Raw genomic sequence first — 10,192 nt, 5'->3', positions numbered from 1 at the left:
CTCAGGCCCAAAAGCTAGAATATGCATATAATTAGTATATTTGGATAGAAAACACTCTGAAGTTTCTAAAACTGTTTGAATGATGTCTGTGAGTATAACAGAACTCATATGGCAGGCAAAAACCTGAGAGAAAATCCAACCAGGAAGTGGGATATCTGAGGTTTGTACTTTTCAAGTCATTGCCTATCGAGTATACAGTGTCTATGGGGTCATATTGCACTTCCTAAGGCTTCCACTAGATGTCAACAGTCTTTAGAACCTTGTTTGAGGCTTCTACTGTGAAGGGGGAGAGAATAAGAGCTGTTTGAGTCAGGTGTCTGGCAGAATGCCATGCGCTCAGTCAGGCGCACGCCCGTGAGAGTTAGCTGCATTCCTTTTCCTTTCTAAAGACAAAGGAATTGTCCGGTTGAAACATTATTGAAGATTTATGATAAAAACATCCTAAAGATTGATTCTATACATTGTTTGACATGTTTCTACGAACTGTAATATAACTTTTTTGACTTTTCGTCTGAACTAAGCGATCGCGCATTGAGCATTTGGATTACTGGGCTAAACGCGTGAACAAAAAGGAGGTATTTGGACATAAATGATGGACTTTATCGAACAAAACAAACATTTATTGTGGAATTCCGATTGTGCATTCTGATGAAGATCATCAAAGGTAAGTGAATATTTATAACGCTATTTCTGACTTTTGTGACACCTCTCCTTCTTTGGAAAATGGCTGTATGTTTTTCTGTGGCTAGGTGCTGACCTAACATAATCGCAAGTTGTGCTTTCGCCGTAAAACCTTTTTGAAATCTGACACAGCGGTTGCATTAAGGAGAAGTTTATCTATAATTCCATGCATAACACTTGTATCTTTTATCAATGTTTATTATGAGTATTTCTGTAATTTGATGTGGCTCTCTGCACTTTCACCGGATGTTTGTTTGAGACAATGCATTTCTGAACGTAACACACCAATTTCAAATATGAGGTTTTTGGACATAAAGATTAACTTTATCGAACAAAACACATTTATTGTGTAACATGAAGTCCTGTGAGTGCCATCTGATGAAGATCATCAAAGGTTAGTGATTAATTTAATCGCTATTTCTGACTTTTGTGAGCCCTCTTCTTTGCTGGAAAATGGCTGTATGGTTTTCTGTGACTAGGTGCTGACCTAACATAGTCGTTTGGTGTTCTTTCGCCATAAAGCCTATTTGAAATCGGATACTGTGGCTGGATTTACAAGAAGTTTATCTTTAAAATGGTGTATAATACTTGTATGTTTGAGGAATTTTAATTATGGGATTTCTGTTGTTTTGAATTTGGCGCCCTGCAATTTCACGCTAGCGTCCCACATATCCCGGAGAGGTTTCTCTTATCTAGGCCCTGTGTATCTGCCTACTTCTGGATTGTGAATTCATTGCACTTTGAGACAAAAATGGAAGGGAAAAGGATGGGGAATAGGGAAGAAAAATTGCCCTACTAACTAACCCTACACCCCAAAAAACGCACCACTATTCCACTACTTGGCCCTATCTGATCCTACACCAAGCCGGCAGCCTGGGAGAGCCTGGGAGAACCCGGGACAACTATTGCTCAACATTAGCGTCCCGGAAGCGTGTGTGGGTTTTGTAAGGGAAGGGATGAAGATTTTGTCAAAATTGACTTTTCGTAGCGGGTTTAGGAGAAATAATAAAAAAATACGAGGTCAAATCATGAAGTCAGTAATCTTCAGGTCGGAAAGTCGGAGCCTTAGAAAGAGGCCCGAGTGGGAATTCTGAGTTGGATGACCCTTCAAAATGATTTTTTTTTCCAGGCGGAGCTCGTTTTCCAAGTTCCCAGTTGTCTTGAACGCACTGAATTCGGAAGTCGGAGATTTCCGAGTTCTCAGTTGTTTTGAACAAGGCATTCAAAGCGCTACCAGAAAGCGGTGAATGAGCGAGATTTCTTGCACGTTATCGTCACAAACCTGACATTTTTAAAGAGACGGTGTACAATGTAATGCGTTTCAATAAGAATATAGTGCTTTACACAATGTAGAAACAACTTGTTTTGATATTTCAATGACAGGTATTCGTTTAAACATTTTAGCTTTTATAATAAGCTGATGTATTTACAGTGTTACACATTCGTTTCTATAGCACAACATGTGCTTCAAATGTAGCTAGAATTCATATAGTCCCAATATAGACTGTATCTCCCCCCAAAATTCTGGCGCTCCTAAATTTAATTTGGGGGCTCCTAACTTTCTTTAAGAAGGGAGTACCAGTGCTACCAATATTTTCGTTTTAAATTTAAAGCCTTGAACGCAGCTATAATTTTATTTCTCATATAACACGGATAATTCGGGCGGTCTCTATAAAAGTCACTAGCCACACACCAATAAGACAGTCACACTATCGCTTAAATAGCAGCCAACGATTGTCACTGTTTTTTGTTTTTTTAACCTTTATTTAACTAGGCAAGTCAGTTAAGAACACATTCTTATTTTACAATGATGGCCTACCCTGGCCAAACCCTCCCCTAACCAATTGTGCACCACCCTATGGGACTCCCGATCACGGCCGGTTGTGATACAGCCTAGGATCTAACCAGTGTTTGTAGTGATGCCTCTAGCACTGAGACGCAGTGCCTTAGACCGTTGCGCCACTGAGATATTGTATGGCGGGTTGTGAAAATGTGTTTTGTTCCCTTTTCTCTGATGGCAGCCTCCCGAAATTAACATCAGCCATTCCAAAATATACACGGAACAAAAATATAAACTGGACTTGCAACAATTTCAAATATTTTACTAAGTTACAATTCATATAAGGAAATTAGTCAATTGAAATAAATGATCCCCTAATCTTTGGATTTCACATGACTGGGAATACAGATATGCATCTGTTGGTCACAGATACCTTTTTTTTAAAAAGTAAGGGTGTGGATCAGAAAACCAGTCAGTATCTGGTGTGACCACCATTTGACCACATCTCCTTCGCATAGAGTTGATCAGGCTGTTGATTGTGGCCTGTGGAATTTAGCCCCACTCCTCTTCAATGACTATGCGAAGTTAATGGATATTGGCGGGAACTGGAGCATGCTGTCATACACGTTGATCCAGAGCATCCCAAACATGCTCCATGGGTGACATGTCTGGTATGCAGGCCATGGAAGAACTAGGACATTTTCATGCTGAAACATGAGGTGATAGCGGTGGATGAATGGCACGACAATGGGCCTCAGGATCACGCCACGGTATCTCTGTGCGTCAAAATTGCTATGATAAAATGTAATTGTGTTCATTGTTAGTAGCTTATGCCTACCCATACCATAACCCCACTGCCACCATGGGGCACTCTGTTCACAATGTTGACATCAACAAAACGCTCGCTCACAGGACGCCATATGCTGTCTGCCATCTGCCCGGTACAGTTGAAACCGGGATTCATCCGTGAAGAGCACACTTTTCCAACATGCCAGTGGCCATCGAAGTTGAGCATTTTCCCACTGAAGTCGGTTATGACGACGAACTGCAGTCAGGTCAAGACCCTGGTGAGGACGACGAGCACGCAGATGAGCTTCCCTGAGATGGTTTCTGACAGTTTGTGTCTAAATTATTTGGTTATGCAAACCCACAGTTTTATCAGCTGTCCAGGTGGCTGGTCTCAGACAATCCCACAGGTGAAGAAGCCAGATGTGGAGGTCCTCGGCAGGCGTGGTTACACGTGGTTGTGAGGCTGGTTCGATATACTGAGAAATTCTCTAAAGCAACGTTGCAGTCAGTATGCCAATTGCACGCTCCCTCAAAACTTGAGACATCTGTGGCATTGTGTTGTGTGACAAAATGGCTTATTTTAGAGAGGCCTTTACTGTCCCCAGCACAAAGTGCACCTGTGTAATGAGCATGCTGTTTAATCAGATTCTTGATATAACACACCTCAGGTTGATGGATTATCTTGGCAAAGGAGAAATGCTCACTAACAGGGATGTAAACAAATTTGAGCTTATTGAACATTTCTGGGATCTTTTATTTCAGCTCATGGAACATGGGGCCAACAATATGTTGCACACTTCCCTGAGATCAAGTAGCACAAGAACCATCTTGTGGTGGGAGAGATCAGGAGCAATCAGATCAACATAATTTACTTTTATGGCTGACTGAGATATCTGTTCTGTTTACAGAGATCTGTTGTGTAATTATCTAATCAAAGAGATATTGCATTATTGCTCGCTTTATAGGCAGCTCAGATCCGTGAGCCAGTAATAGAGATAGAGATGCATATTGAAAAATGTGCATTGGCTGGTGCTAGGAAAGTGAGTGAAGTCAGACACATCTCCATCTTTGTATCTTGAAATGTTCAGAGGAGGTTTTACCCCCTAGATAGAGACATCGGGAACATAGTCAGGAAGACAAAGGACAGTACGAGGCAGTTAACCATTGACCAAGTCAATCTGCAGGTAACCATAGCTTTTGGTAGGAGATTGTTTTTTAGGATTGAAACAACATTGGAGAGAATGGATCCTTGCCTTCTGGCTGATCCATTTGTGGTGTCAGGATGGGTGAAGAAAAGGTTGGGGACTGTTGAATCGGTGAAAGTAACTTGAAGTGGACTCGTGAATATTTTTTTTGTGTCTTCCATCCTGAAGGAGCAGGTGTCCCAGGACAAGACCTGTGACTTGCTCTGCTATCTGGGCGCCATTGAAAGGAGTGATAATTGGAGTGATGTTAAGTGTTGAGGAGGACCAACTGAATTTGGAAGATTCGTGGTGTCTGTAACACCTGCTGTTTAGTGTGACGCAGACCCGGTGGAGAGTGTGGTGAAGCAGAGAAGACACTGTCTGTCCTGCTCTGTTTTGATGCAGAGTCTTTACCCGACAAAGTCAAGTTGGGATGTCACTTATCCCGTGAGAGTTTTTATCCTGAAGCCATTATGGTTTTTTAGGTGCCAAGCTTATTGTAATGTTGCAACAGTGTGTAGGAGGGAGATTCCTAGATGTGAGAAGTGTGCAGGAGGGCATGAGACAAAGGAATGTGTAGTATTGGTGGGAAAAGCTGTGTGTGTTAACGGTAAGGGTGCCCATGGTCCTGGAGATCAGAAGTGTCTGGTGAGAGAAAGGCAGGTTGAGGTTGCCAGGATCAGAGTAGTTCAGAAGGTGTCGTATGCTGAGGCAGTGAAGAGAGTAGCAGAGGAAAAGGGGTCCAGTGTAAGGGATCCTAAGAAGCTCTCTGTGAGTAGGCTGAGGCCAATAGAGAGTGATAGGAATAAAATGTGTTTCAGTAAGGTTGGCTCCTTAGCGTTCATAGCCATGGATATCAACTGTACTGCAGAAATGGAAATGGAAATCACAGAAAATAGATGTTGTGGTGGCAGCTGCAGAGAAGTACTTGGGTGTATGAGATTTTACTGCAGAGGAGTTACAAGGTGTGTTGAGCGATAGTATGGGATCAGATAGGATAGGTTTTAATGGGTGTAGGGTTAGATGGTAGGGCAATTTCCCCCTTCCCTTTTGTGTCACAAAGTGGAATGAATTCACGCTCAAAAACAGTAGGCGGAAACACAGGGCTAGATACAACAAATAGATTAATAGGGCCTCACACACTCCAGTGTAGTAGATGGCAGTGTATGCGCCTTTCAGTTGGTTGCGATCAGCCAGTACACAATTTAAAAAGAAGAAGAAGAACGCTGACGTTGACTTATTCTTCAAAATGGCGAAGTGGACCTCAGACATGCAAATGAATTGGTGCAGTTCTACGTTATTGTTAAAACAACGCACTGTAAGCATGGCTCAGACAAAATCCAGATTGTTGGGGAACTATTTTATTTTATTCTTGATGATATCGTCCATGATGCACATGGCATTGGCTGACGGAAAGACACTCGTTTTGTTGGACAACCTCAACATCAGAGATACCCATGCAATCTTCTTCCGCAGTCTGGCAGGTGGAAGAAATACGTGTTCTTTTCTCAGCCATTGGTTAGCTAGCTAGCTACAATTATACGTTTCTTTTTATCCATAACGAAGATTTGTTTTCATTAATTCGTTTTCCGTTCAGTTAGTAAACTAACGTTATCTTAGTTAGCGCTCAGAACTCCACCAACGTTAGTTTGTTAGCTAATCTTAGCTAGCTAGGTTGCCAACGCAACGTTGCATAGGATAGGAATATGTGTCACTACTGGGGCATGTGGCATTGATTTGGGTAAAAAAAAAAATAGTAACTAGTTCGCTATCATTGTCGATGTTAAAGGCAAAGAAAGGTCGTATCTGTCCACTTGCACAACTACGTGTCCGGGGCACCTGAGAATGTTAGCTTTTGCACTGTGATTGTACTACTGTACTTCATACACATTTTTCAGACCCTACTGCGCATGTACTGTTACATGATGTTTATCCCAAAATGATACATAAGTGTGTGTTTTTATGCACTAGAAATGCTGTGTTAACCCATCCTGTGCATCAAAATGGTTTAAAACAATGTAACTTAGATGACTTATTTCCAAATCAATTTCCACCAGGCTGATGTAGTTTTATGTCCTTTGCAGATCGTGGCTTTGACCTTTCATTCAAGACTGCAGATGATCCTTCTCTTTCCCTGATCAAATATGGCCAATTTCTCTATGACCACCTCATCATCTTCTCCCCATCCGTGGAAGGTTAGTTACCTAACATTGCAGTTCTAATTTTTGACATTTATCTTGCATCAATCATTTTTGTTACAACAAACAAAGTACTAAATATTTAATGCAACTTTTATCCTTTTAAGACTTTGGTGGCAACATCAATGTTGAGACAATCACTTCCTTCATCGATGGTGGAGGCAATGTCCTGGTTGCTGCAAGCTCAGATATTAGTAAGTGAAAAATAGATTATTCTTACTTGTGTAAAAACCACAGATGTTGTTTCTACAACATTTATGTGCTGACCAAAATAACCAAAATGTTGCAAAGTAAATGTACACAGGTTTTCATCATTTCATCCAAACTGCTTGCACACATCAACAAACTTGGTTCCATTTCAGACGATTGACCCGCTGCAAGTCCTGCCTCTCCATCTACTCATTGGTTTTTAGGAGCATACTAACCCACGTGGTTGATTGAAAGATTACCAAGATCCACCCACCAGTCCAGTTGGTGGTGGTAATGCACCTTAAAGTTGGTTGCCAACCGCCATATAGAATCCACAGAAGAATAAGAATGGAGGAAAGATTAATGAAATAAAACTAACTTAAAAACTAACTAGGGTTCCCCTTTTCTGTGGATTAATTGTCAGAGTAGAGAACACATTCTTTTGTGACTCAAAATTCAACAAAGAAAAAAAGGACCATGTGCATTTCAAGTAAAATAACAATCCAATGTTTATCACCCCGGACAAATTAGCTAGCAACAGGAAGCTTGCTAAATATCCATGAATGTTTCATGTGTGTTTCGACCTGTCCCCAAATGAATATAGTTCATTCAGTTGTTTTGGTATTTAAACCTGCATGTCATGAGCACTTCTGGTGGGGATAGACAAAACATGCGCGCACTGAGTCGGTTTGGTCAGAATGTTACACAGTAACTAATGCCATTGTCCTGTAATCTCCTTTGCCCTAGGTGACCCTCTGAGAGAGATAGGCAGTGAATGTGGGATTGAGTTTGATGAGGAGAAGACTGCTGTCATTGATCATCACCATTACGATGTGTCAGACCCTGGTGAGGTAAACAGAAGAAAGAACATTCTAATGTAAACCTTTTAGCATTAGGTTTTGCAATTGCTTACAGGGGCATGTGTCAATGCACTTCTGTCTAATAATGTAGAATTCCCAAGTTAAGTCTCAAGAAAAGGTGTGAAATGGGTATTGAGTGACCATTAAAATTGCAGAGCACTTGAGGTAGGTGAATCATAAGAGGTAAACTTTCTTCCTCTTTCCCCCCCCCCCTATTCCTTCCCCTAGCATACCCTGATTGTTGCTGATCCAGACAATCTTCTGAAGGCTCCCACTATTGTCGGGAACCCCAGTGACAAACCCATCCTCTTCAAGGGTGTTGGGTGAGTCTACCATTACAGTTGAGAACAAGTATTGTCAGTTCTAAACAAGGGAGTTACTACACTGGTATTACGTTGTTATACCCCTATGGACAAATTTTTCTATGGTAAAGGATTGTTGTCATCCACTCCCCTTCTCCCAGCATGGTGGCAGACCCAGATAACCCCCTGGTCCTGGACATTCTGACTGGCTCTTCCACCTCCTACTCCTACTTCCCTGACCGACCCATCTCTCAGGTAATACCAGCACTGTTTCCTTCCTTATCAAACATTCTCCTTAGAAATTTGACTAACTTATGTGTGTAAGATGTTTATAACTGAAACTTTATATTTTGGTTGACACTACGCTCTCCTTTCTGGACAGTACCCCCATGCTGTTGGAAAGAACACTCTTTTGATCGCTGGGCTCCAGGCCAGGAACAACGCCCGAGTGGTATTCAGTGGCTCACTGCACTTTTTCAGCGACGCCTTCTTCAACGCTGCTGTTCAGAAGGCTACACCTGGCTCCCAGAGGTAACCCTCTTTCATAATGCTTTTCATCATCTGCTCTGTAGTTGCCTGCCCTACTTTTATGATTTTCATTGTCCAATAATAACCTTTTATATTTTAAGAAACGGAATAACTGTTTTAATTCCAGTCTTGGATCTCTTGTAGGTACGCTCAGACTGGGAACATGGAATTGGCTGAGGCTCTGTCCCGTTGGGTGTTCAAGGAAGCCGGTGTACTCCGGGTGGGAGCCGTTACACATCATCCTGTGGGGGAGAGCACCCCTCCTGCAGCTTACACCATCACAGACCTTGTGGTGAGTCACTATTTAATCCATCAACATCTCGTGGTAAGACATTTTTGCTGTCCATTATGACAGTATTTAGCTATTTTTCTTATTTAACGAAACATTAAAATGTGAAAATATGCCAATTGAGCTAATGGGAATGAAAAAAGGCATGAAGATATTTGTTTTTTTACTCCATGAACTGTGGCCATTATGTTGTTTCTGTCCTTTTCCTCTGACACAGGAGTACAGCGTTGTAATTGAGATGCTGTCCGAGGGCAGCTGGATTCCCTTTGATGGGGATGACATCCAGTTGGAGTTTGTGAGAATTGACCCCTTCGTCAGGACCTACCTCAAGAAAAATGGTATGAACATTTCAGAGATTACTCATTTTTTTCTCATGATTATTTACATTGGGGCAATTGATTGAACAGTTTTCCATGTCAATCAAATAATTATATTTACCTGAATAGGAGATAAATACAGCGTCCAGTTCAAGTTGCCTGACGTGTATGGAGTGTTCCAGTTCAAGGTGGACTACAACAGGCTAGGCTACACACACCTGTACTCCTCTACTCAGGTGAGGGAACTGTTTCATGTTTTCATTTGTTTTGAAATGGAAGGCTCTTGAGTATATCAAGGGCTACACTAGCTAATTAATTGTACGTGTCACACTATAAGCAAACAAAGTATAGTACTCAATTGCTAATGTATACATGTCCTCTCCCATAGGTGTCGGTGCGTCCTCTGCAGCACACCCAGTATGAGCGCTTCATCCCCTCAGCGTTCCCTTACTACGCCAGTGTCTTCTCCATGATGGGAGGACTCTTTGTCTTCAGCATAGTCTTCCTTCACATGAAAGAAAAGGAAAAGTCAGACTAGGGAGATGAAACGTTTAGAGAAAAGCTTATTAAATTAGGAGGGAGGGGTGATAGATTAAGAATTTGCCTTATTGGGGTGAAGGTTCTTGGTTGCTTAAATCATCTGGCAGAGCCTGCAAGAAGAGTTGGTGAGAATTGAACATGTTGCTTCTCTATTGGTTGTGGGGGAATTTAATGAGGGCTTTGCAGGCAAACTAATTCACCTGTGTCTGAGATTTTTTGTAATTCTGAAAAAATACACTTGTGTAAAATAATCACTCAAATGATCTGTGCACATCTCTGAATTCAGTCAGCAATTGGATATGGTTGCTTCACGATCTCAATAGCAGATGGAACACTTGTTTGGAAAAATCCCATGAATGTATGTTTTTCCCACCCACTTGTATGAGGATAAAAACATCTTGATGCGGTACATGCACTGAATATTTTTGTTTTGTCTGATCAAATAGTCTTGCCAATAGAAACACTAACATGTTTGCAACAAACGTTACACAAATCCTTAAACTACAATAAAATGTTGACATTCCACTCTGTTGAA

The 10,192-nt window shown here is 41.5% G+C and overlaps 1 protein-coding gene across 1 annotated transcript; it reads left to right on the top strand.

Moving 5' to 3' along the window:
- The first annotated feature begins 5,646 nt into the window (after nt 1-5,646).
- On the top strand, nt 5,647-10,180 carry LOC139557340 (dolichyl-diphosphooligosaccharide--protein glycosyltransferase 48 kDa subunit-like). Its single transcript, XM_071372028.1, has 11 exons — nt 5,647-5,918; nt 6,519-6,629; nt 6,740-6,826; nt 7,569-7,672; nt 7,910-8,004; nt 8,145-8,238; nt 8,366-8,514; nt 8,656-8,803; nt 9,018-9,138; nt 9,247-9,353; nt 9,506-10,180. Exons 1-11 carry the CDS (start codon nt 5,684-5,686, stop codon nt 9,653-9,655), a joined length of 1,401 nt encoding a protein of 466 aa, XP_071228129.1. The 5' UTR covers nt 5,647-5,683; the 3' UTR covers nt 9,656-10,180.
- Nucleotides 10,181-10,192: the final 12 nt, after the last annotated feature.

This window comes from Salvelinus alpinus, chromosome 28, assembly GCF_045679555.1.
Source record: "Salvelinus alpinus chromosome 28, SLU_Salpinus.1, whole genome shotgun sequence".
NCBI classification, from domain to species: Eukaryota; Metazoa; Chordata; class Actinopteri; order Salmoniformes; family Salmonidae; genus Salvelinus; species Salvelinus alpinus.
The sequence above is the reverse complement of the archived record's forward strand: the minus strand, read 5'-3'. Positions and strand labels throughout refer to the sequence as shown.